Here is a 27,598-nt window from a genome sequence, read left to right as displayed (position 1 = left end):
TTAAAAAATCTATTTTATAGTAGAACGTTTGATGCCGTTTAATGAAGGCCTGCCTCATTCAGTTCATTCAATAATCTTTCTAAAATGAAAGTTTTTGGTCAAATGCATCATCTGCCAACTCTTTCTAATAACAAATAATAATTATAAGAAATTAATGATCTAAGAGAAAGTGGAGATGCATATAAGGCCATCCCATCAACTGGATCATGATTGGTTAATATCCCTTGAGAGTGTCACAAAGTAAAAATCACAAGTCATCGCCGCATTTGACCTATCAGAGGCCAGATCTGTCAGTAAAGTCAGGCTAATCGCTCATGGGCGATACAGGAAATTTAGTCTTTTTTTACATCAGGACAGTGAAGCTGAAGGCAGAAGAGTTTAAAAACAAGATTTGCCCATTTGAAAAGAGATACCACAGTACAGCGCTCTTGTGAAGTAATTTCCACGTTATGCAATATTCTGTAAATAAGTGTGAAACTGTGAGATAGACACCACAAAAGAAGTTATATGATTGAAGGGCTTCATGTTGCATTACAGAATGGAAAGCTGTGTTATTTCTCCTGTAAGTATATGAGATTGTCTTCTCTTTCTCTTTCCAATTTAAACATTTCCAGGCAGAACTAAAAAACTTTTGTTAAAGAAAAATGTTATCTTTTTTTTTAAATGTAATTAAGTTGTGCATAGTATAATTATAGAAGTCGAATTTATGGAGTCATATGGAGAACATTTTGTACATTTGTAACTAATTTTAAACAGGTAAAAATAAAAAAAGTGAAAGAAAAACAATTTTTTTTCAGTTGTCTGAAGAAATAATTCCGTATGACCATGACGCCCGGCCGATATATGACTTCTACCCATATCTCAGTACTGACCCTGAGACTCATCCCGGTGAGTTTTTTTAATATTCATTTTTGATTCTTGTTATCTCATAGTGTGATGATCCTCGTCATTTCCCACTGGTTCTCTGTCTGAGCTGCTAAATATCCAGAACTGGTTTGTTGGTCACTGATACTGTGATAAAAGTCATTTCACAGCAGAAAAACAATCAAAAGAAACAGTTTTGAAGTGAACTTTGAGCTCAGTTTTGTTCTCCCTTGCTGTTTCTCATGGAAGAAAGTGGCTGGGACTACACAAGTGTTCACGCTCATCACAGTGAATTTGAGCCGCCTCAAGGAAACCATTTCACTGAGCTTCATCCCACCACATACCGCTATGGAGACGTGGAGTCCTTCCACCCGTCTGTGGACGCAGGGATGGGAACACTTCTACCTGTGATTCCTCCACAGGTTAGTGTCATAATGGTATAACATCTCTTATATTTACTTATTTATTTTAATCTTATGTACTGAAATGGTTCTGTTTTCCCATGTGAAGCCTCAAATCTTCTGTTGCTAGGTAAATAGAGATTTTAGTGTGTTGACTCTGTTAACTGTGGCCTCTCAATACAATAAAAATGAAGACAAATATTATATTCAGTAAAATAAGAAAGACATTAGAAGTGTCATTACTAAAATTTAAAAATGAATATTCCTTTTTATTATTAATCATTAATATTAATTTAGTAACAAATAGAGTACTGCAATCAGTGAAAATGTGTGAGAGAAAGAAATGATAAAGGAAAAGAAAGAGAGATGGACAGGATGTGAGTGGAGGAGACAGACTGATTGCTCAACACAGTCTTTCCTGACTAAAGACTGTTGCTGCTACACAATGACACACACACACACACACACACCGTTCTCTAAACACAATCACAGTCAAACCTCAACTAATGACAGCCTCTGAGTTTAATGCAAACTAGGAGTTTTGAATTTGATTTAGTAAAATAAGCCATTTGAATGTAAATGTCTGACCAAGATCAGGTCACAAACATACAGTACAATTACTGTAAAGAAAAAATATTTTTAAAAAAACAACACATTTTTTTTACTCTGCTTATTTTGTTCTAATCCCATCAGATTGTCTTTGTTCGGCAAAGTATAAACGGAGATGTTTAGCAGAATATCCCAGCTGCTCTTCTCCATAAAACAAAAGTGAATTAGGTGTTGTGAAGCTCCAAAAAATGACAAAAACGCAATAAAAGCCTCATAAAATTGGGCTAATCCATACAATTTAGCTTCTGCTGTTGTTCAAGATCATGCGCATGTTTTTTCCCAAACCAGTTAGTGCCAGTTATTAGTCCTGTCAATCACAGTGATGACTGCCTATAATACTGAAACAAATAACATGTCTACACCACCTGCATCCATTGCAAAAATTAGCGCTGTAACAGGGTTATTTTTGCGGCTGATCTTATTGCATATGCATTTGTAGGAGTTTCCCTTTCAGACGCAAAAGGTATGGGAGGAGAATACTTAAATGAATCATGCAAGGTGATTTACTAAGGCTTGCGCTCATGAATTTACTGGTATTTGTGCCATTATTTACCGCCCCAAAAAAGCATGCCTTAAACCAGACGCTGATTTGTGCTGCTCCTGGTAGATTGTGTTGGTCATTAATGGAAATGATCCGACTGAGTCTGTGTTCTTTCATTTGCTCGTCGTCAGTAGATCGCACACCGAGTGAATCGAGCTAATTTTCCTTTTTGGTCCCACTTTATATTAAGTGGCTTTAAGTACTATGTACTTACATCGAAAAATAAGTGTGTTCAGGTTGTAGGGACAGGTGTGGTGGGATGGATGGGTAAAAGGATGGGTTAAGGTGTAAGGGAAGGGTCAACAGTGTAATTACAAATGCAAATTAATTTCAGCTGTAATTACATGTAGGTATTTTCAAAATATAAATACAATGTAAAAACATGTATGTACACAATAAGTCCATTGTATCAAATTATTAATTTCAATGTAAGTACATTGTACTTAAAGCCACTTAATATAAAGCCACTTAATTTTTTTTTTTTTGTGAGGTTCCAGTTCCAGTTCCAGAAATGTATATTTTGAGCCAATCAGCAGAGCCGTAACACCATGAGGCTTACGGTCCACAGTAAAATGGCGTCCTGATTAGTTGATGGCTGAAGTCCGTCATTAGCGACTGAACTTGCCCTGCACAAATACAGCTCTCTGGCAAAGCATCTATAATACAATCAAATATTTGTGATCCATTTCATCAATAAACAAGGTCACATCTTAATCTTAATGGAGACCAATGTTTTGTTTGTTAGTTTGTTTTTTGCTAGTTGCATCTAGGCACTAACTTAACTTGATCATGCTAACCAGTCAAAACTTGACCCCTCGCCTCAATGCATTTAGGCACGGCATTTTTGAATGAGATTTGAGAGCTAAAGGAGGGCAGAGATTTAACAGCCGAGCAACTTTCAATTAGATTAATGGATAACAGGTATTACATGTGTTTAACTATCTCTTTAAACGAGTTTAAAATAAGAGTAAACTTTCATTTTAGATACACCCCTTTGATTACGAATATAGCTAAATAATAAACGGGCCATATAAAAAGTTTACCGATATGTGTTTGTTTGGTAGGATTCTGCTGATAGAATTGAAACTTTGTGGCTCTCCGGGATGATTTGGAAGCAAAACGTGATGTGCACTTGATTTGTAAATGTGGGACCACATCATTGTGTGTCGCTTTCTGTTGACACTGAGTTTTTCCACTTCCTCTTTCAATGTAAAGCAATTCTGTGGTTTCCGAGTATTTGGTACCACTAATATAAGATTATGCTAAACCAGCATTTTCTGCTCAAAAATAAGTGTGGGAATGTACATTTGATAAACTTTTCAGAAAAAACATTGCTTCATCATTTGCATTTGTCAGACATTTTGCTTTATATTTTCCTTTATCCAATGAAATGAGTCTCATGACATTTTTTGTTTTGTTTTTTACTATTTTATGCTTTCGCAAATTGTTGACAAATATATATGAATTCGTACAATCACTCATTCACATGTTTTCGTATGACCTACTCACGCCCCACTGAGGGTTAGTTTTAGGGTTGCAGGTTCATGCTTTTTTATTAAAAATCATGTTTTCTCTTGAGTTGGTCATTGATTGCTTTGATTTTGTGAGTTGTGCCATGGTCAGCATGATAACCTTCATATGGAGGTAGGACTAATGCTTGTTGGCGTGTTTCTACAGTATACGTACGTCCCCCACACGCTGTACCAGCGGTCCCCGCTCCCCCACTGCAGTACTGATGAGGAGGACCCCGGGGGACGCAGTCCACCCTTTGAGGTGTCAGAAGGAGAGGAGGACCACGACGGACATCCGTGCACCTCCAGCACTCTATCAGGTGAGCCCTCGAGCCCGAGTCCAACGTGAGGTTTTTATGGTCTTGTCTCGGACACGACCCTCTTCTGGTCTCGACTTGATTTACGCCATGATGTACTCACCCTCAAGCCATCCTAGGTGTTTATGACTTTCTTTTTTCAGACGAACACAATCGGAGTTATATTAAAAAATATCCTGGCTCTTCCAAGCTTTATAATGGTAGTGAATGGCGGTCCTGATTGTGAAGTCTAAAAAAGTGCATCCATCCATGATAAAAGTAATCCATGCGACTCCAGGGGTTAATAAAGGCCTTCTGAAGCGAAGCCATGCAATGTGCAAGAATAATATCCACAAGTAAAACTTTTTAAACTAAAATAACTAGCCTCCGGCAGACGGCCGTACGCATCGATTTACGGTGGAAGACCCTTGATCTGACGCATTGATGAACGCTGAAGTGCAGAGGATAGAGCAAAACAAAACACCAGTCACGAATTAGAAGTCTAAAACGAGAATTGTTAAAGAGAAATGAGGGAGGAGCTTGAGTTTGTTGCCCAGCGCTGTTTGTTTGAACCGCGAGAGGCGTCTAAGCTTACGCTACTCCTATGTCATACAACGTCAAGTTTTACTCTTTTGGCGCAAGTCGACTTGCGTAGGCCGTCTGCCGGAAGCTAGCTAATTTATAAAGTTTTAAATATGGATATTTTTTCTTACAAAAAACGCATGGCTTCACTTCAGAAGGCCTTTATTAACCCCTGGAGTCGCATGGATTACTTTTATGATGGATGGATGCACTTTTTTAGACTTCAAAATAAGGACCGCCATTCACTACCATTATAAAGCTTGGAGGAGCCACGACATTTTTAAATATATCTCCAACTGTGTTCGTCTGAAAGAAGAATGTCATATACACCTAGGATGGCTTGAGGGTGAGTAAATCGAGGGATAATTTTGGGATTTGGAATTTTTGGGTGAACTATCCCTTTAATATAAGAACATTACCAAAATACCAGGTTTCTACTTTTAAACACTCCAGAATTTCTTTCCCCATAAACATTATTGTACGCACATTTATATGGTAATTAACAGCAGTTCACTAATGCTATCTACACATCTCAAAGTGTACTTAACCCACAACATCCCTTTAAATATTGTGTTTGAAAAGAAATGCATATCAAAAGGGAAGCCAAAGGGATTGTGTGCCATCCAGACTTTAAAATGAGTCATTTTCTACAGGAAACAAACGGAAAGTGCGTCTCTATCAGTTCCTCCTGGACCTCCTGCAGGACGGAGACATGCGGGACTGCATCTGGTGGGTGGACAGAGAGCGAGGCATATTTCAGTTCTCCTCCAAACACAAGGAGACACTCGCCGGCCGTTGGGGCCAGCAGAAGGGCAACCGCAAGAGAATGACCTACCAGAAGATGGCCAGGGCCCTGCGCAACTACGGCAAGACCGGCGAGGTCAAAAAGGTCAAGAAGAAACTTACGTACCAGTTCAGCGGCGACGTGATGAGGAGGATGACCGTGGATAGGAGGCAGTATCATCACTGACACTCTGGACACAAAACATTTCCTATGCATCCAGCGTCTCTTACCTACAATGTCACTATTCTCAAATTCTCTCCTGTCACTGTTCTGCAGTCAAAATTGTAATCTCAGGGATATGTAAAATGTAGGGATGTGTAATATTTGGGTAGCTGACCAATGGACAAATGACGTTATTTTTCAACATTTTTTAGCTTAAAGTTTATATATTTGTATAAGGGAACGAGTACATGCTTGCAGGTTTTGATGCTGTAACTGGTCACTGTTTTTTCCTTTAAACCTCTTTAAATCAGCTTTTTGATTTCATAATTACTTCACTATACATTTCAATAGTCTAGTGATGTGACAAATGGATTTAAAAAAAAAAAAAATCCGAAGTCTCTCAATTAATATAGTCATAAAAACTGCACAAATAAACGCTGTTTAAAGTAATTTAGATGGATTTAACATGTTATACTGCAGGACATTTCAATGTATTTGCTATTTTGACAATTTCTTGTAGGTTGACTCCCATTTGCTTCATCCACATAAATAACTAAAGCCTTAACTTATTTTATGCTTATTAAAAAGTGTTTTTCTTTATATTATGTGACGGTATCACACTGCTAAATAAATTAACCTGGAAGTCTGCTTATTTACTTCCTACTGGGTTTCTTGTTGTATTTGTTATAGCAAAACAGTTAATGTTGTGAAAGGTAGGAATGATTTAGGGGCTTTCAACAATTTAACGAGCATTATTTGTTATTGTGTAATTACATTCTTAATAGCTTTATTACTGTGTAATTACATAAAACCATTCATTTTACAAGTACAGCATGACAACCATGCAACCTTTTTTTGTTTTGTTAATACATGTACAAAATGGCCAGTTTTCCTATTCAGCCTGTCTCATGGTAATAATATGATGTATTTTTAATCCTATGTTCATGGTAATACAATTTCTACTATGAATTGAACTTTGAATTACTTTATTATTCGAATTGGCAAAAAATAATACTAGTTCTTGCTCTATGCTGCCACCCTGGGGACAATGAATGATGAATATGATATGCATGCCTCATAAACAAAAACAAATGAATTTACAGAACTTGTTTTTTCATTGCTCTTTAGGGTATTTCCAAAGTTATTTTCATCACACACAAAAATGAATGCTACAGTTGTTATCTCGAAGGATTTGGTTTCTGTTATTAAAGTGGAAATAAATGGTGGGCAGAAAAATGAGAACAAAAGAGAAACCAGAGAATGATAGAACTGTCTTTAGATTTGTTTTCCAAAGAGTTAAACAGAAACCAAAATGGGATTTGAGTACACAATATAAAGCACAAAGAAACCACAGCAACAGAAAACGAAAAATGACTACCACAGACCGACTGCTTAGAAAACGTGTGCAACTTCTGTCAAGTTTATTATCACATTGTTTTTGTTCAGTTATTAAGTTAACAGTTGTCTCAAAATGGAAAAACCTAAAAACTAGATGTACGTAACACTATACACAGAGGCTTGTGCTGTAGAACTGAACGTCATGGATGCGATATCACTGAGCTAGAGTGTGTCCTGCTGAAACAATGTCATGGCTGTATTGTGCATCAAAAATACTAAAATTCAACATTTTGAAATTTCACATAATCAGCATACTTCCATTAGAATGTTCACACACCAACAAAAAGCAAGAAAAAAAAAAGAGATCACCAATTAACATAATAATTCTTTAGACAGATCACCAGAGATTGAAAATAAGCTAGAGCTCTACTATGTTAGTGTGTTTTTATTTTATTTTAAATTACACTTTCATATCTTTCCTTAAATGCACCATATTAAATGGTAATACATGTTCTTTAAACTGGTTATCATTGTGCTGTCATTTAAAAATCTACAAACACTGCTCTCTGTTTACTGTAGGTCCGGCTGGAAGGATTCCATAATGATGGCATTCTGCGGTCTTGAGCAATAATGACATGATGTTGAAGCAATCGCTTCACATTCAGTTGTTGGCGGCGTCAGCATGCCTGATCCAGTTGTCTTCCTCAAACTCTTCCTCTGTTTCTTTGGGAGCTCTGGATCACAAATACACAAACATAAACATTTATTTTGCACATACTGACCATCGAAAACTGACTATGGGGGCCATTGGCTTCTAAAATGAAATATTTAACAGTCAAAAGACTTTGAGTTGCCAAATAACAGAATCACTCATAGTTTGTTCATGCTTCAGTTTTGTGGATGAATGAATGAATTATGGAAGTTATAGATCTACAAAGTGATTTGAAGAACTAAAAGGAATATAACTAGGGCTAATATAAGTAGGGCTGCCCCCGATTAAAGATGTTCTAGTCGACTAGTCGTCCTTCATTTAAGCCTTTAGTCGTCCTTCATTTAAGCCTTTAGTCGACTAATCTCACGTTTATATTAATTGAATTACTTAAATATATACTGGGGGGAATACTAAACGATATATAGCCTATTACGCACTCGAGCGCACGCCTAAACCTTGCGGGAAAGCCCAGCAAAAGTAATCATTATGAATGTGTCGGAAAAAATAGCAAGGACACAATTAAATTATTTATGAATAAACTAGTGTATTCTGAGTCAGTGTCGGCTGAAAAGATGAAGTTGACGATGTTGACGATAGAGTGGACCTTTAGAGAGAGATGCACCTTTCATACGGATTTCATAATTCGTGTTCGATTTGAATCGGTTGGTTTTAAAGCACTCCATGTCATGCAGTAAGTGTGCTATACTTCAGCTTCCTCACTCCGCACAAACACCTGGATATGCACCTAATAATAGCGCACATTTATCTAGGTTAACGTTAGAGCAAGCGAGCGGCCAAGTTACTTACATGTTTAAGATGATAATCCATATTTGAGGTCGATGTATAATAGGCGAACGTTTGGATTCTTTGCCCAAAATACTGTAATTACCACAAGGACCCGCCGTTAACGATCTGTCCCTCACGGACTGTGTGACTTCACTATTTCCTGCGGAGTTTTTTTCCTGTAACTAACTAATACAATTTTGGTCGACGAAGCCTCTTCTCGTGTAATATGGACTATTAAGGGGCAGCCCTACTCATAAGAGTCATTCATTGCTGTATTTTTTCATGAAACATTGATAGGAATGTTTGGGTGAAATATTCCTTTTATAGTAAATGTTACTGTAATGATTAACAAGATGAATTAAAATGGTACTTCGTTTAAAAAAACGTTTTGCTGTACCTTATGTAGCGTGGTTCACACTTTCCCTGGACCACCTCCTTAGTCAGTTCCACAGCAATGATGTCAGACTGAGGCACCTCAAACATGGGCTCCAGCAAGAGCTTCTCCTGAAGGACCAGAGAATACACACATCAGAGACACTAGAAGAACGTTCATCACTAGATTAATGTTTTCTGCTGTTTACCATGATGGAGCGGAGACCCCTGGCTCCTGTCTTCCGTTCCAGTGCATAACGGGCAATTGCCCTTAATGCATCTGGGGTTACATTCAGCTCACACTGGCAAAAAAATCATAAAACCAGAAGATAAATAACTAGATTTGAAAGTGCCCATAATGTCACGTGTGTGATATACATACTTTATCCATACTGAAGAGGGCCTGATATTGAGGGACCACTGCGTTACGAGGCTCGGTAAGAATCTGCACCAGCATCTCCTCGTCCAGACTGTGCAGTGGGACCACCACAGGGAGACGGCCCACAAACTCTGGGATCATGCCGAACTCGATGAGGTCCCGTGCTTCAACGTGCCGCAGGAGCCGGTCCTTTTCCTCAATCTCTGCCATTGCGTCCCCTTCATTCCCTGAACTGTTGGCCAGATCTGCAGCTGCTGCAGCTCTACGCCCTTTGCCCATGTTAGAGGGCGTCCCAAACCCAAGATACTGTAGAGCACAAGAAGAAACTATAACACACTGAGAGTCAAACAACCTGCAAATAATTGTAGTGTAGAAAAGTCACCTTTTCATTCTTCCTCCGGCTGATGATTCGGTCCAGCCCGTTGAAAGCTCCCGATGCCACAAACAGGATGTTGGTTGTGTCCACTTGCACTGTCTCTCCTCTCAACTTCCTGCTGTTCTTCTCTGGGACACTAACGACTGTTCCCTCAAGCAGTTTCAGCAAACCCTGCAGACACACACAAACTTCAACATCGACAATAATCACAGGAATTACACAGTACAGGAAATATAACTCCGCCAGGCCTTTCTGTTGCTTGTGGCACAGTGAATTACTAGATTCTTCTGTCTATCCTATTCTGCATTGGACAACACAGGAACTACTCTTTGCTGGTTTGTGTCCTACTTCACAGGTCAGTCCTTCGAGGTCACATCAGCTACAGTAGGCCACCGAGGTACCTCAAGGTTCAGTTCTTGGTCCGCTTCTTTTTTGTCAATATACACAATACTACTGGGACCATTCATTAAGACACACTGTTTTCCAAGCTTTTTAGCTTAACCTATTGTTGCCTCTCAACCAGTGTATGTGTATCAACAAATCTTGACTTGATGAATCTTGCCCTGGATGCAACTCAACCTAGACAAGACAATTCAACACAATACTATTATTTAGCAAGTAGGTCAGCAATTAACAGAGGAGATAGTGTTTCATTACCGTGACTACTTATCAGACCACCTCGTATGTGCAATTAACTTTAACAAATATGCTACGGTACATCTGATCCTGAATGAACCCAGGCACACTTAACGGAATGCATAGCTGATATAAAAAACTGGATGACTCGTAATTTCCTACTTCTAAATTCTGAAAAAACAGAGTTTCTAATAATTGGACAAAAAACTTCCTCATGTAATAACCTAGAATACTGTCTAACACTTGATGGCTGCTCTGTTAAGTCTTCGTCGTCGGTTAGGAACCTGGGTGTGCTCTTTGATACCAATCTTTCATTTGAAAGTCACGTGTCTAGTATCTGTAAAACCGCATTTTTCCATCTTAAAAATATATCTAAATTACGTCATATGCTCTCATTGACAAATGCGGAACAATTAGTTCATGCGTTCATGACCTCAAGGTTAGATTATTGTAATGCTCTACTGGGTGGTTGCACTGCACGCTTAATAAACAAACTACAGCTGGTCCAAAACACAGCAGCTCGAGTTCTTACCAGAACCAGGAAGTATGACCATATTAGCCCGGTTCTGTCAACACTGCATTGGCTCCCTATTAAACATCGCATAAATTTTAAAATATTGCTGATTACTTACAAAGCACTAAATGGTTTAGCTCCGCAGTACTTGAGCAAGCTCTTAACGCATTATAATCCTTCACGTCTATTGCGATCTCAAAATTCCGGCCAGTTAATAATACCTAGAATATCAAAATCGACTGCTGGCGGTAGATCCTTTTCCTATTTAGCACCAAAACTTTGGAACAGTCTTCCTAACATTGTCCGGGAAGCAGACATACTCTGTCAGTTCAAAGCCAGATTAAAGACACATCTCTTTGACCTAGCATTCACATAACACATTATAGACTTCAATGTTAGGCTGCATAGATTAGGTCAGCCGGAACCGGGAACACTCCCCTTAAATCCTGATGTACTCGTTACATCATGAGAAGAATGGCATCTACGCTAATTTTAGTGTCTGTGTTTATCCCGAGGTTTTCCCACAGCCTGCCGGATCCAGGCCATATCCAGATCTGACGAAGGACCTTCGCCTGGACCCGATGACAACGCAGTGCTGAAGTGCCATCTAGTCTCTCCCTATGGAGGATCCCTTTACCACTCTACAGATAAAGCGTTGTCGGGAAAATTCGTTTTGCGTACCTACCCCAAAGTGACAAAATAAAATAAAATTCTTTATCAAAATTTATAAGGAAAGACAAGTACTTTGTTTAGGCTTGGCTTGTAGGGAATTCCAAACCTGCGCACGTATATTCAAACGCACATAACTATAGAACCAATTCTTAATGCGCATGTGAACGCCATCAGCGTTTCTCACAGGTTCGCGTTCAAAGTCTGTGTAGAGAGAATGGTGTCATCTTAGCAGCCCCTAATTTAATATCAAATGATCGTTGCGACGGAAGCGAATCAATCAAAACTAACTTTAGCTGGAAAATAACTTTATTAAAGAACCGCTATAAAGCCAAAACAATCTCTGTTACCTTAAATTATACGCTTATCTCTGTAAAGCTGCTTTGAAACAATCTACATTGTTAAAAGCGCTATATAAATGAAGATGACTTGATGACTTCACTGTTTGATATAAGTTGCCCACATTGTCTGGATCTGTCAGATTCCAGTGAGAGAGCAGCCCCCTTTATTATTGATCATTTTATTTTTTTATGTTCATTTTCATATTAAAACCAGTAATGTACAATGTTCGCTGTAACATGTTTCCAGAGACATTCCAGAGTCATTTTTCTGTCCACACTAAAAGTGTTTAGGACCAGCCCATCTAAAATGGTCCAGAAATTATAAAGTTGGTATTGGAAAACCCCTTTTTTTACCTTCTTTGTTTAACCACAGTGGGCGTTTTTGTGTCATTGCCCACGACAAATTTGTTATATGCACGTTTACAGAAACCTCAATATTGCGGCTCAGGATGGTCTGAGCTCCTTGGAACAAAAAAAAATCAGTCGAGCAACTGAGATGAATTAACCCTTTAAGCTACAGTTATATGGAAGAGAAATCCAACTGACCAACAAAAATTTCAGTTGTTTATTTTGCTCGTAGCTCTTTAGATTTACATTTACATAATGTGATGATGAGTTAACCAATAACCAAAAGTGCACACATTTTAGTACACTACTTATTTATCAGTAGTTGTAAAACAAAATACATTCATTTATGTCTACGCAACATTCCTGGCGTTCGTTCAGACAGTGACTCAGATAAGAGATTTACAGCAGTGTGAAGTAGTTCAGTAGGCCAGTAACTGGCAGTGACGGCATCACACAGCTTTGGGAGAGATGAATGTGGTTGAAATTTAATCACGTACTGTAACAAGTGGATTGTTAGTTTTTCCTGTCATGTTCCCAAGGGAACAGATTTGAGTGACGTACAGACAGAGAGCTAGGCTTATGACACTTGTAATGCTGTTATGCACATGTGTTAAATAAAGTAAGCAATGATACTGCTTTAATCGTCCATTCTGTATAGTTTGATAAAACAGAACAGTATGAAACACGTACCTGCTGAACTCCTTCCCCCCCGACATCTCTCAGCTGATGAATTCCAGGCACACTGCCGATCTTATCCACCTCATCCAGGAACACTATGCCTGCAAGAGAACGCGAACGACAAATCACAGAAAAGGGTTCATTTTTAACACTAAAAAGAGAAAGAGGAATTAAAATGTTTCAGTGAAATGCTTAAAGGTCAAGCATGTTGGTGTTTTATATTAGTCAACTTCTGTTCCTCATAATGAAAAATATGTCATTGCTTATTAAATTGAGTTTTTATATAGTTGGGCGGCATTATTTTAGTGTGCTTGCTTCATTGGAATGCAGAACATAAATGTACAATGTTATAAAAGTACGTCATCAGTCTGGCCATCTTCAGCTCCATGAAACCATTCGTTACTACAGTAAAACATATTTTATGGCACACATTTGTTAAATACCTTCTCTAATGCACACCAGTTAAATCAGTTACGGTTTACTGACACGGATTCATGAAACGACTAAAAACGCTGTATTATTCATGCCAGGTCAGTAGTTGATGTTACTTTGTAAAGAAACTACACGCCTATAAACTGAACACGTAACATGTCAATTCTACTCCATCTTTAAATAACATTAAAACCAAGCATGTATTTCTAACAGGCAAAATGCCGCATCTAGTATAAAATTGGGAATATTATAGTGCCGTAAAAAGTCAAATACATGACAATCAAATGACCTCATCAAAACCGACTGCATCCACACAGCAGTGTGCACATGATAGTTTGCGTCTTAGCAAATCACGCTACAATACTGCCATTCTCAACAATGTACCTTTGTAAAAGTGGGGATTTAGCACTTACTAGCAAAAAGAACAAATAAAATCTAATAGTCTAATATAGGACTGTGCGTAAAGATCGATTTAAGACTCAAACTGTCGATCAAATTTTGATCATATATTATACGAGCAAGAATGCAGTTTTTCCCGAATATGTGACATTGATTTTCAAACTAAATATATTGAGTTCAACAAAAAAACTAAAAGGTAATTTTAAGTGGCATGCATTTTAAACAAAGCATTGTCAATGCTGTTTGCTATAGTTCCAATGAAAGCCACAGCAGAACTGTTGTGCATCTCCAACACAGTGGTGTTTTGTTAGTGAACAAAACTGCAGTTTTGAACAAATCAGTAGATCAATAGGTGTGTTGGACTTGAAGCAAGGCTGTGCAGACCGATCGGTGTGTGACATCAATGTACCGTGCGAGCGATTGGAAAGCATACGCAGCCGTCTGCTCTCTAACTGCTCTCGCGGTGCTTTAATGTCACACAGCGAATAGTCTGCGCAGACCCGCTTCAAGTCCAACACACCTAATGATTCAACGGCCCATTCATAAATACAGACACTTGCTTTGTTACTGAATGAATGACCTACTGTCGGTTTTAGTTCAATAATTAAAAGCATTGCTTCGTTTTTTACCATAATTTCATATTTCTCTATTGAACATTTTTATTTAAAGTCCCCCTGTGGTGAAAATCCAGCTTTTAATGTTGTTTATGTGTCTATGTGGTGTTTTTAATCTGCTTTAAGACAAACCATATACAAAGTCGACAGCATTGCTGAGTATTTTCTGCTTAAAACTGCAGTGAACCAAAGACAGTCTCAAAAAGCACGTTTTGAAATCGCTGGTGTTTCTGACGTCACAAACTACCTTGTAACCAATCAGATCAACGTGTGATCGTCAACGAGTGGATCTCTGAGCTGAGTGAGGGAGTGGAGGCGGGGCTCATTTGCATATTCATAGAACCGCGTATATTAAATGAGGCAAGGGTGTAGAGTTACATTCAAGCTATTTTAAGGCACGAAGATTTTTTTTTTCAAGGAAAAATTATTTACTACAGGGGGACTTTAAAACAATATCTAAAACATTATTTATGGCATTGTAACTGCATTCATGCCACCTCTGAGCAGCATCAAACAGTGTTTAAAGACATAAGCTAGATGCAGCTTGTGCCACTGCAATGCAAAGATGGCTTTTGTTGATACTGATTTCATTTGATTGAAATTATTTATTTAATTTAATTTATTGCTTTATTTATTATATTAAGAATTTGACTAAAAATGACATACATTTAATTGGAAATTAGAAAAACTTTATAAAGGTAAAAAATATTGTCCCTTAATGGAAAAAGCGTGACTGCAGTGGAAGTGGAAGAGAGGGGGTTGGAGAAGGATGATAAATGCCTCAGGGGGTTCGCCACTCTAAAAGCTTGGGAACCACTGTTGTAAATGAACGGCCAAACGCATTACAAAGTTTTTAGTTGAAAACGGTGTCATGTTGAGGTGTTAAGATGAAGTGCGAGAGTCTAACCTTGCTGGGCTTTCTCAACAGAGTAGTTGGCGTCCTGCAGAAGTTTGGCAATGACAGATTCGATGTCCTCGCCTACATATCCCGCCTGGGTCAGGGTGGTGCAATCGCAGATGGCGAAGGGCACATCCAAGCATTTAGCCAGAGTCTGAGCCAGCAGGGTTTTACCTGGTTCAATATGAACAATATAATGAAAGGATTAACACAATTTCAAGCTTCAATAAACATCAAAATGAGCAAATTTCATTCATTTTATTTATTTATTTTTTATTCAGACATGGCACAGATTATTTTTGCTGATAATGTAACACTAGTTTTGAGGTTTTCTCCCATAGAGATTAGAGTATGACACTTTTAGCAGTCCTCTTGCTCAGTTTTGTTCTTGTCCTGTCTTTATTACTACAGTAGTGATAAAATATTATGAAAGGATGAATCAAATAAATGATTTATTTCACCCCCCCCAAAATATAAGATAAAAATAATATTTTGCATAAAGAAAATTAAGCCTATTTTATGGTCATTAAGATTTTTTTTGCATTATTTTCATAAAAATTAAGCACATTTCTCCTAAATTCCTAACTATCATGATACATTTTTTATTCATTTTTTATCATTACTGCAGTACAAATCCTGTTCAGCACAACATATGCAGCAACATATTTAAGTTGTTGTTGTTGTTTTTATTATAATTAACTTTAGTACAACAAATACTACCATGAATATTTTAACTTACAAATGTAATCTACAGTCTACAATTTAAATTACATTTTCTATTCCATTACGGTAATGAAAATATGAGCGGAAGTTAGCTTAACTGTCATAAAAATATAGAACAGGGGGAAAAAATCTTAATGGTATAATTTTTTTTTTTAAATTCAACATGAAAATGTTCATTAATGCTTCGACACATTTTCATATTTGGGGGAAATCCTTGGTATTTTCATGAGGTTCTCAGTAAAATATAAATTGGATAAATATTTATCAATATAGCCATTCAAGTTCAGGCAGCTGTTAATTTAAATTGTAAATGGCAGATCCTAGTTCCTTCCAGATGTCTACAAGAGGCTATGCACCAATTATTGTAAAAATTGTCCACAAGATGGTGCAATAAAGTGTTATGTGGAAAACCTGTACTAACCTGATCCAGTAGGTCCCAGCAGCACAACATTGCTTTTCTCCAGTTTGATATCAGTGTGGGTGGAGTCAAGCACATCCCCGCCCCTTTTGTCTTGAGGAGCTTGCTGATTGGTCTGCTGCTGAACCGATGCACCCAGAGCGTTGCCATGGGGACTGATGCCAGCGATCTGAAGCAGCTCTGAAAGAACAGCGCCACCACTTCACTTCATCTCAATCCAGTAAAGCATGTGTCGTTTATTTAAACACAGAAATGCAACATGACTCCACAGGAATTCTGCTGTCAACGCTGAACTCCTGTGGGCTAAATCTCTCTAAAAATATGAAATAACCCAACACAGATGTGGCTGAGATGCTGTTTCCTCAAAGGTCTGCTTTTGGTCAAGTATGGAATGTGCCCTTTTTTTTATTTTATTTTTAGTATTTTTTTTGTGTGACATTTTACAAAATATCTAATTGTATTTTATGGAAGGAAAAAATATATAATTATTAATAATGGGGAAACTATTGCTTTAACAAAGATTTTAATTTAGAATCTATTTTTCATAAATAAGTCACTTTTATACCTGTGCTGACACATATCTTCATTTCATATCTCAGGATCTTAGGCTAGCTGTCACTCTTACTCAAACCATATTGACGTCATCAGACTGGCCTAGTTTCCAGAGCGTGTCCAGTATGAGCCAGACTGGGAGCCCTCCTACTGGCCCACCTCCACGCTATAAATAATGTGTGACATCGGAATGGGCAAAGACCATGTGCTGGCCAAGCTCAGACAGTAACTAGGACATTGAAACACTTTATCCAACTTTATGGAGGCGAGCGATGAGCCCAACTGATCCTGAAGCGGCCCGTATCGTTCACAGACGGCTGATATGTGTACATAAACATAAAAGTCATGTTGTGTCTTATAATGTTTGTATAACAAACCAATACAAAAGGGTCACTCCAGAAAATCGAAGGTGTTTCCTCTGATACGTTATTTTATGTAAAAGTGAAGTACATTAAACAATCACTTACTTGTAAACCGGTATTCATCTTCACGCCTTCTGATCTCTAATTCTACAGAGAGAAGGACAGTCACATTACTAACGCCACAAAATGAGTTGTGTAACAGCAACAGAAGGGGAAAGGTCAAAGTGTGACCGCATAGAACAGTGTTTGTCAAATAAGAGCAACCCTTTTTTTCTTTTTTTTAATTGACGCGACCCATATATAGGCGCACAACCATGTACATTCAGACAAGTCAAGCCAAGCATAAGAATACTTGTATACAACTGGGCCAAAGGTGCATTTGACTTTATTCTCCTTTAAGCCACTAGATGGCACACAAATTCAGCTCAGCATTTTCTTAACAACCGCTTTTGATGATGAACTGGCGGATCCTTGATGCAAAGTTGATTCTGCACTAATTTGATCTAGCTATATACACAAGGATGCTAATTAACTGGTTAACCGACAGCAAGAGTTTTAACAAATTAATAGCCTACTATCGTTTGCTGCATGCTTAAAAAAAACCGTACAAATATTTTTGTTTGTTTTTGAGAAAAAAAAACAAACAAAAAAAACAGGTAAGTCACATATAAGTGGCATTTTATTGCATTAAGAAATAATACTGGTAAATAAATGTTATAATGTAGGCCTACTACAAACATTATAAACACCATGAACATAGCTATAGGCTATTTTAGTTCTCCTCACTCTACAAGAAATCCTTTAAATGTAACGGTATTTAGAACAGAACAAGAATAAAAAATATATAAGTAGCCTAACTATAAATAAGCCAAAACTAAATAATTTAAAGCAAAACTGAAACAATCAAATAAATAAATGCTTCTTGAACTTTCAATTCATCAAAGAATCCTAATTTTTTTATTATTATTATTATGGTTTCCACAAAATATGAAGCAGCACAACTGTTTTCAACATTGATGATGATGATGATGATGATAAATGTTTCTTGATCATCAAATCATCACATTAGAATGATTTCTGAAGGATCATGTGACACTGAAGACTGGAGTAATGATGCTGAAAATTCAGCTTTGATCACAGGAATAAGTGAGTGTTAATAAGTGAGCCGAGCGGGAGAACTGATCGCCATCTCTGAGCAGCCTGTCTCAGGGGCGCCGCTTAGCCTGGTGGAGGCTGCTGCTGGGGCCGAGCGGGAGCCGCAGGAGGGCGGCGAGCAGGCTGAGGGTTCTGTGCCGACGGCTGGGTGGAGGAATATGTTTTATCGCCTCAGTCTGCTTCTGGGCGGTCGAGAACTGTTGGGCGAAGTCCTTGACCACGCCGCCGAAAAGGCCAGCCTGGGATATGGGAGTGTCGAGGAAGTGGGTTCGCTCGGCATCTTGCATATCGGCCAGGATGAGCCAGAGGTGTCTCTCCTGGACGACGTTTGTGGACATCACCTGGCCCAGGAAGCGTGCGGTCACCTTCGTCGCTCAGAGAGCGAGGTCGGTGGCGGCACGCAGCTGCCCTGGGTCAGTCCTGCCCTCGTGCATGTCCCTGAGCATCCGTGCCTGATAGACCTGCAGGATGGCCATGGCATGCAAAGAGGCGGCTGCCTGCCCCGCAGCTCTATAGGATTTCGTGACGAGAGTCGACAAAAACCTACAGGCTTTGGAGGGGTGCTTAGGGTCACAGTTGAGGACACAGTTGCATCGCAACAGAACGTTCCACCGGGGGAACCCCAGTGTACCCTTTGGCAGGGGAGGAAAGGCGGAGAAGGTCGCCGAGCGATCACGGGAAGACAATGGTGCCTTCCAGGACCTCGTGACCTCCTCATGCACTTCCGGGAAGAAAGGTATTGGGGGCTCACAGCACACAAAAAACAATCGTCCAGCAGCGAGCGCTCAGGACAGGGTGGAGGGTTCCAGTCAGCGCCCGATGCTCGCGGCTGCCCGGGAAAGCTTGGCAGTCAACTCAGGATCTGACTCGGACAGTGCTGGCACGCCCGAAGGCGGCAGCACAGCCGAATCATCATCTCCCGAGGACTCCTGCCCACCTTGTGATGCTGAAATGTCTAAAGATTCTTAAAGGTGCAGTAAGCGATTTCTGACAGAAACTGTTGATATATTCGAAATCAACTCAAAGAAACACACTCTCCTTTCATTGCTCCGCCCCCAAAATACACAGACACACAATTCCTGAGTACATCACACAAAGAGTGAAATGCACACAAACATTTTTTTCCGCACAGATACCGAACGAATGTCAAGAGAGAACAAAAAATGAACATCCAGTACACAAGAGTATCTACAAGAAAGAGTTTGTTGTAAGTCACCAGCAGCACAGCAGCTCCAGACAGAGAATAACACTCAAAACTGTCCTGTTACTAGAGCTAATTTTACAACAACATCATTGGTTCAGTGAAACATCAAACCCAATGTTACTCACATATGGAGCAGAAACGACGAAACCTCTGCATCTGTTTTTAAGCCTTCCCGCTTATGTCTCTCCAGCGCTGGAAAGCTTTGCTAATAATAGCGTGGGTCCTAAAGCTCTTTCCTGATCATAACCCTTATTTTCAGTGATATTCCTCTGAGCTTTTCTCTTTTGTACTGTCTCTCAGCCATCTCTCTTCTCTACAGTCTTTCTTCTCTCTCTCCTCCCCCATCATGGGTGGATACACTTCTCACTGCTGATTGACTACAAGTGTGTTGTGCTGCTCGGTCTGATCCACTTTCTACAGCGTTTCTCAGAAATCGCTTACTGCAACTTTAAATCAAGATGACAGCAAATATAAAGTCTTGTTTTCTGTGATCAAACTGAAGCAAGTCTTTGATTAAAACAACAACAACAAATCTGCTAACTGGCTCAGAAAAATATACTTAATTCAAAAGGAAGTTTTCACAACTCACTGACAGATATTTGTTCTTGCTTTAATCACAAACTCACTTAATTTTGTTGCATTTTTCAAGACTTCATTTTACATTTGTATCTCAACTAACTGAATCAAAGACGTCTTCATTGGAAAACAGGACAAAAATACTGAGGAAGATATACGTTTTTTGCAGTGCATGCAACATTTAATTCCATGACTTAATTAATTTAAGACTTCCTGCTCTGGTTTAAGACCCTTTTAAGACCTTAATTTGAGTGAATTAAGACTTTTTAAGACCCGTACTGCTGTCAAAAGACTAAAATTAGTGATAACATTTTACAGAAAGATTCAATTTGTAACCATTAGTCAATGCATTAAATATCATGAGCAATGAATAAAAATTTTGACAGCATTTTGGCAGCATTTATATATTGATTTTATGAATAAATGCTAGATCATGATAAAATACAAACCTCTGGGAGAGAGGGAACTCTGTTTCTCTGTTTCCGCTTGCTGTCGGCCCGCTGCTGGGAGGTTGTTGTTGATCCGTTTGTAATGATTATAGACGGCAACTGACAACACTTTCTTGGCATACGACTGGCCAACAACAAATTTGTCAAGGTAGGCATAAATCTAAAGACGTTGAGACAAAAGAAGCCCATGTCAGATTTGTTTACTGCATTTCCAAGATTCCAATTCTAAGAACTGCTGTCACAGGACTGGCTTTTAGAAGTTTACTTTCAAAAAGTTGATTTAATTACACAAAGATGAACTAAGTTAATGCAATAATAATAACAGCGCTGTGTATGGTGTGTTGGAATCGTACCTTTTTAGGAGGCGGAGGGGGTTTCTGAGCAAATGCAAATTTAACATGCTCAGAGCTCTCTGCTTCCTTATTCAAACCTTTCTTGGAGTCAGTCTCAGACAGAACCACAAAGAAATGATGGCACTTTTCACATTTCACAAACCGTGTGGAGGCTGTATGGAGTAAAGACAAGACAGGTATTCAGTTAATGTAAAAACACAAGTGATTAGCATAGACATGAATACTAGGGTCCGTTTGGAAATATGTGCATTCTGTATAACATAGTTGGAGCAGTTAAAGGGTTAGTTCACCCTCATGAAGACTTTCGTTCATCTTCAGAACACAAATCACGATATTTTTAATTAAATCTGAGAGCTTTCTGTCCCTCCATTGACAGCTACGCAACTACCAATTTGACGCTTCAAAAAAATTCATAAAGAGATCGTAGAACTAATCCATATGAATTGAGCGGTTTAGTCCAAATTTTCTGAAGAGACATGATCACTTTATATGATGAACAGGTTTATTGTTGGCTGTTATTCACATACAAACATTCATCACATCAGTTGTGCGAAACAGAAGCTCAAAGCATGTTTGCTTGATGCATGAGAACCAATGAGGTTCATTCTCATGTTACGCATCATGTTTGAGCTTCAACAAGAACCAATGAGGTTCATTCTCATGTTACGCATCATGTTTGAGCTTCAACAAGAACCAATGAGGTTCATTCTCATGTTACGCATCATGTTTGAGCTTCAACAAGAACCATTGAGGTTCATTCTCATGTTACGCATCACGTTTGGGCTTCAACAAGAACTAATGAGGTTCATTCTCATGTTACGCATCACGTTTGAGCTTCAACAAGAACCAATGAGGTTCATTCTCATGTTACGCATCACGTTTGAGCTTCAACAAGAACCAATGAGGTTCATTCTCATGTTACGCATCACGTTTGAGCTTCAACAAGAACCAATGAGGTTCATTCTCGTGTTACGCATCACGTTTGAGCTTCAGCAAGAACCAATGAGGTTCATTCTCGTGTTACGCATCACGTTTGAGCTTCAGCAAGAACCAATGAGGTTCATTCTCATGTTACGCATCACGTTTGAGCTTCAGCAAGAACCAATGAGGTTCATTCTCGTGTTACGCATCACGTTTGAGCTTCAGCAAGAACCAATGAGGTTCATTCTCGTGTTACGCATCACGTTTGAGCTTCAGCAAGAACCAATGAGGTTCATTCTCGTGTTACGCAGCACGTTTGAGCTTCAGCATGAACCAATGAGGTTCATTCTCGTGTTACGCATCATGTTTGAGCTTCAGCAAGAACCAATGAGGTTCATTCTCATGTTACGCATCATGTTTGAGCTTCAACAAGAACCAATGAGGTTCATTCTCATGTTACGCATCACGTTTGAGCTTCAGCAAGAACCAATGAGGTTCATTCTCGTGTTACGCATCACGTTTGAGCTTCAGCGAGAGGTTTGTTCTCGCGTGTCATGCAAGTTTGTTTGAGCTTCTGTTTAGGTTCACTAAAGTGTTTTTATGTGGATAAAAGCCTAAATTAAATCTGTTCATCATATAAAGTGATCATGTCTCTTCAGAAAATTTGGACTAATCCGCTCAATTCATAAGGATTAGTTTTGCGATCTCTTTATGAACTTTTTGAGGCATCAAAGTGTCAGTTGCGTAGCTGTCAATGGAGGGACAGAAATCTCATCAAAAAGATCTTCATTTGTGTTCCGCAGGTCAAAAAAAAAGTCTTACGGGAAATTAACGAGTAAATGATAGAATTTTCATTTTTGGGTGAACTAACCCTTTAATATAATTTATCATATAATAATCTATACTGTATATACCATCGGTTTTCAATTGGCTTTGCTTCAGGACCCAGATTTTACTTTTGGCATCATGTGGAGATAAAACACATTATTTTTTACAAAAATTAAACAAAACATCCAGGTCAATGATGTGTTGCTCACTCTTTTTCCTATCTTTTCATTTATTAAAAGACACATTTTACGTATTTTAAATTCTACATTTTTATATTTTATTGTAGGAATAATGTTGATAATGTGACGGTGTTTCAACTGTCCTGTTAATAGCCCCTTTCACATGTACAGCCTATACTGGTAAACGACCGTTAAGAGATCATGTGTGAACAGCACCTTTTCAAAAAATACCAGTAAATCAGTTCTGGTAATTTCCCAGTTTGAGAAGTTGTAACATTACCAGTAAATTACTGGTGTGATGCCGAGGGTGAACAAAGAATGAAGATTATTGGTGTGAGCAAGTACAAGGTCAAAACGCGCTGACGTAAGAAGTCTGCTTTGGGACAATAATAAAGCTCTGTCGAAGCTGTTAATGATAAGTTGTGTTTCTATGTGAACTAGCTGAAGGTGGGGGGGGGGGGGATTTACAATCCTCTTCTTGTATTTTATACAGTAATGAATTGGAAATCTTTGTTTTCTTAAAACCAGTGCGTCTATTCTGATATTTCTTACAGCAATGTCTGTATTTGGTATCTAAGAGGTGACTGAGGATCTGACCCATGTCAGGAATGCAGTGACAGTGTTTACTCATTTAGCCAGAGTTTAAGTCTGTTTTAAACTAGATTTTTCATTCCTTTTAACATGCTTTTCTTACGTCATTGATCTGCCCTTAAAATGGCAACACTGTAATGCTCAACTGAATGCTAATATGTAATCTAGTACTTTATTTCTATGGTTATTACTAAAACATAATGCACATCAAATACTCGATACTTACACACTAAAGTCTCCACATGTGTACAAGGATCTCCACATTTGGGACACCTCAGCTGACTGCCACCCTTCCCTGCACCCCCACCGCCTGACGCCCGCTTTCCACCCGCCTCAGTTACGCCCTTCTGCAAACAGCATCAGTAGTTATGAAGACTTTATACATCCAACAAACATTCACGTAATGTAGAAAACTCGATGCGATGATGACCTTTCCGCCGTCGCCATCTCTGGGTGAGCTTTCTTTAGAGGCGAAACACACTCCTGTTTGTGAAAACGATCGGCTGAGCACGAACGGAGGTAGATGAACTTCATCACACACTGGTCTAGTGAGGCTGAAGAGCTGAACATGCGAACGAGAGAAACCTGCAACGAAAACATGCAGAAGACACCAATTAAATCCGTTCGATTACACTTGATGGTATTACCTGTTATAGAGTTTGCCACTAAAAATACAACCACTTGTGAAAAAGAAGTGTGCTTTAATTGCATTGAATGTGTACTTGAAGAGTACTTCAAAATTTGAAAGTATATTTACTTTTTTACAGACAATATAATAATAATAATGAAATAAAAGAAGAGAGTACTTTCATGACTGTGTTTCGTAACACACTTTAGTCTTTTAAAAAGTGCACTTTGTAATGTCAAATGAATAGTTTTACTTTAAAATACATTTTAAATCATGGTTACAGTGCTTTAACCATATTTTAAAGAAAATAACAGTAATTATGAAATTATATATTTCAATCTTAAGTGGGTCAACAACACTTAAGTTCAGCTAACTGCATTTAATATAGATTTGAACTAAAATACATTTTCATTTAATTGTAAGTGTCCAAAACATTTAGGTTTACATTTAGTTCACACATTGTATGTTATTTCCAAACCAAGTACTCTTTTTTTAAAGTATGCTAAACTGTATTTCTATTTCACACGGACTACCACTGGTTTAAACAACATTGTAATATCTTGTACTTTTATGTTATTGATGCTACAACCATCACCTCAGACACAGACAAAGGTCATAAAAACATAACAATCGTGAAAACAACAAAAAATCAATAAAAGTAGACCCTATTAAGAAGCACCACTAATACTGTGATGTAAACATTAGTCGTAATGAATGTATGAAAGAATAATAATACGAATACACTGTTGATTTATCTTGTGTTGGCTGTTCAAAATGTAGAGCTGCCTATCTAGACCTCTTTATGGATATCACAGGCAACTTTTGAGCATGCCAATGATTGAATGTTCAAGCATGTAAAGCACATACTGATATTTAAATGTTCAAATTGAATAATTAAGCATGTCAAATGTTTGTATTGAATATTTGAGTGCAACTATGGTGCAAAATGCTCAAAAATACTTTGAATTGAATGATGGAGCGCAGTAATGCCCCAAAATACCAGGATCCGATGCTGCATATGACTGGCAAAATGTTTTTAACTGAACATTAACATTAATTATTACAATTATTATGCAAACATTATTGTATTAAACTGTCGATTTTATGTTAGCAAAAATGCTGGCTAGGTAGGCAGCTCACTAGGTTTTGACAATCTATGTCAAGTAAACACATGATGTCCCTAGGACATTTGTATTTGGTTATTGTTTATGTTTTGTTTTTTACAACAATACTTTGCATGCAACACCCTGGTTGTCAATAACAAACAAATCTGGGAACTAAATACTGTTAGTCGGGCTTCAGAGCCAAAGATAAATGTAGCCTACTTTAACAGGATTTTCTTTCTTTTTGGAGTGTTTATGGTTGACTCACCTTTATGAACTGACTTTATAATCACCCTCGCTGCAGGTCTGCATGAACAGGACATATTTAAAAGCAGATCTGGTGAGAAAAATGATAAGAGTCCAAATTAAATAACGTTACACACATAGGTTACAGTATTGTACTGCCACAAATAAAGTAGTGGCAAAGTGCTGTCAGATATAATTATCATTCAATCATTACAAGGCCTATAACTACACGACGTGTCATATATTTTATTAAATGAAAAGTTGACACCAACATGTATAGCGTTAATGCCGAAAGCAGTGATAAGACAGTACGGTGAGTAAGTTACTCCACTAACGTTACACACGCGCTAACGGCAGACATACTTACTGGAACTCACTGTCCGAGTTTCCTCTAAACACGACTTCTCTCTCACGACTCGAGTCTGACACTAGGATCTGAGCAGAATAAAAGGTTTAGGAAGTTTCATGCCAATGTCAGTGTCTGCGGGTCTCATAAAAGATGTTAGATGAAGTTTGGTGTTGATCAGTGTGATATAACCTCTGCTGTCATGAAGTGTGTCAGCGTGACGTACATAGCCAGATAGAGGTCTGTTTGTGTCACGTGATCGCGAAGGGCCGGGGCCTTGAGCCTTGCTGTTTCCTGTGAGGCAGAACTTATAAACGTCCTCCAGGGGGCGCTTGTGAAACACCAATCCTCCTTTGAGACGCATTCTAATGTTTTGAAAAAATCAAAAAAATAAACAAATCATGTTTTGCTATTATGAATATTCTATTGTTTTGAAATCGTTTAAATAGCTTTTAAGGGATTTGTATGTATTTGATAAACAAATGGGAATCCACTCTATCTGCAAAGTGTTTAAATGTAATCACAAACAATCCTGATTAGTTCATTGCGATCAGCGCAGAGAAAAGTAACAGGCGCGACGTGACAGCGCCGTTTATTTCACACCTGAATAATAGTCCAGTCATTTTAAGCCAAAATGGGGGTCAACCTTGAACAAATTGCAACAGAAGCAAACTCAAGTCCTGAGTAAGGAAAAAAAAAAGTCCCGAAGAATCCCATTAAGGGAAGTTTCGAAAAAGACCCAAATATACCCATTCATACGCCTATTCATTCTTTTTCTCACGTGAATAGGGTAAACATTTTAACCTTTAGATATCACCATGAAAATTACTGAGTTGATTACTTACATCAAGACAGACAAAAATGGTATGAAAAGATCTTAATGTTAAGGTCTGAATGGAACACATTTAGGCTACCCATGAGCATTAATAGAGGCAGGAAGAATGATTTAAACCAGCCTTTATTAATTATTATTTCAGAGATTGGGTTTGGGGCTGGGTCTGTGGGACTGTTTCTGGGGATTCACTTTTTATTTTACCTACCTTTTGTCTTCTGCATTCTCCTTACCATTGTCTCCTGTTCTTCCCTCAGACTCGTCCCATGGACCCAGCCCCAAAAAAGTCTCTTAAAAATTTATAAAGGCTGGTTTAAAGTACTTCTTCCTGCCTCTATGTATTAATGCTCATGGGTAGCCTAAATGGGTTCCATTCAGACCTTAACATTAAGCATTTTACTGTTATATGTCAACAAGATTCAACAAGACATGTTCACCTGGCTATAACCCATGTTTAGATTTGTTGTGGTATTTATGCAAATTAGCACATACGTAATTAGATTATGCACCGTTTGTCCATGTTAACAAACAATTTCAAAAAACTTGTAATACATTTTTTGTTTGTCTTGATGTAAGTAATCAACTCAGTAATTTTCATGGTGATATCTAAAGATTAAATTGTTTACCCTATTCACGTGAGAAAAAGAATGAATGCGTATGAATAGGCCATATTTGGGTCTTTTTCGAAACTTTCCCCTAATGGGATTCTTCGGGGCTTTTTTTTTCCTTACTCAGGACATATTGAGGATAAAATCAGTTGAGTTTCCTTCTGTTGCAATTTGTTCAACCTTTTTTCACAAAATGACTGGACTATAAATGTATACTGTAATAATGAAATATTTCTTACAATGATGGGAAATTAACAATGAAAAAAGAACCAAGAGTCATCA

The 27,598-nt window shown here is 38.2% G+C and overlaps 2 protein-coding genes across 3 annotated transcripts; one reads left to right on the top strand and one right to left on the bottom strand.

The window, feature by feature from the left end:
• The first annotated feature begins 273 nt into the window (after positions 1 to 273).
• spi1a (Spi-1 proto-oncogene a) lies at positions 274 to 6,418 on the top strand. 2 transcript variants are annotated; one of them, XM_084094702.1, is made up of 5 exons: positions 274 to 562; positions 798 to 888; positions 1,114 to 1,286; positions 4,093 to 4,246; positions 5,458 to 6,418. In XM_084094702.1, the coding sequence occupies exons 1-5, from the start codon at positions 524 to 526 to the stop codon at positions 5,772 to 5,774; spliced, it is 774 nt and encodes a 257-aa protein (XP_083950828.1). In that variant the 5' UTR covers positions 274 to 523; the 3' UTR covers positions 5,775 to 6,418. The 2 variants fall into 2 exon arrangements, with proteins under 2 accessions (XP_083950828.1, XP_083950829.1); XM_084094703.1 differs by having other exon boundaries at positions 1,114 to 1,301.
• A 591-nt stretch (positions 6,419 to 7,009) lies between these two features.
• clpxb (caseinolytic mitochondrial matrix peptidase chaperone subunit Xb) lies at positions 7,010 to 26,133 on the bottom strand. The gene is made up of 15 exons (XM_084094701.1): positions 25,898 to 26,133; positions 25,553 to 25,621; positions 23,984 to 24,138; positions 23,780 to 23,900; positions 21,035 to 21,186; positions 20,682 to 20,841; positions 17,403 to 17,444; positions 16,387 to 16,563; positions 15,252 to 15,416; positions 12,912 to 13,000; positions 9,720 to 9,884; positions 9,341 to 9,643; positions 9,168 to 9,260; positions 8,984 to 9,090; positions 7,010 to 7,822 (listed from the first exon to the last, which is right to left on the bottom strand). The coding sequence occupies exons 2-15, from the start codon at positions 25,605 to 25,607 to the stop codon at positions 7,750 to 7,752; spliced, it is 1,857 nt and encodes a 618-aa protein (XP_083950827.1). The 5' UTR covers positions 25,608 to 25,621; positions 25,898 to 26,133; the 3' UTR covers positions 7,010 to 7,749.
• Positions 26,134 to 27,598: the final 1,465 nt, after the last annotated feature.

The sequence above is a fragment of the Abramis brama genome (assembly GCF_963993115.1).
Source record: "Abramis brama genome assembly, chromosome: 20".
NCBI classification, from domain to species: domain Eukaryota; kingdom Metazoa; phylum Chordata; class Actinopteri; order Cypriniformes; family Leuciscidae; genus Abramis; species Abramis brama.
Note: the sequence above shows the minus strand (reverse complement) of the source record. Positions and strands in the feature narration are given on the sequence as shown.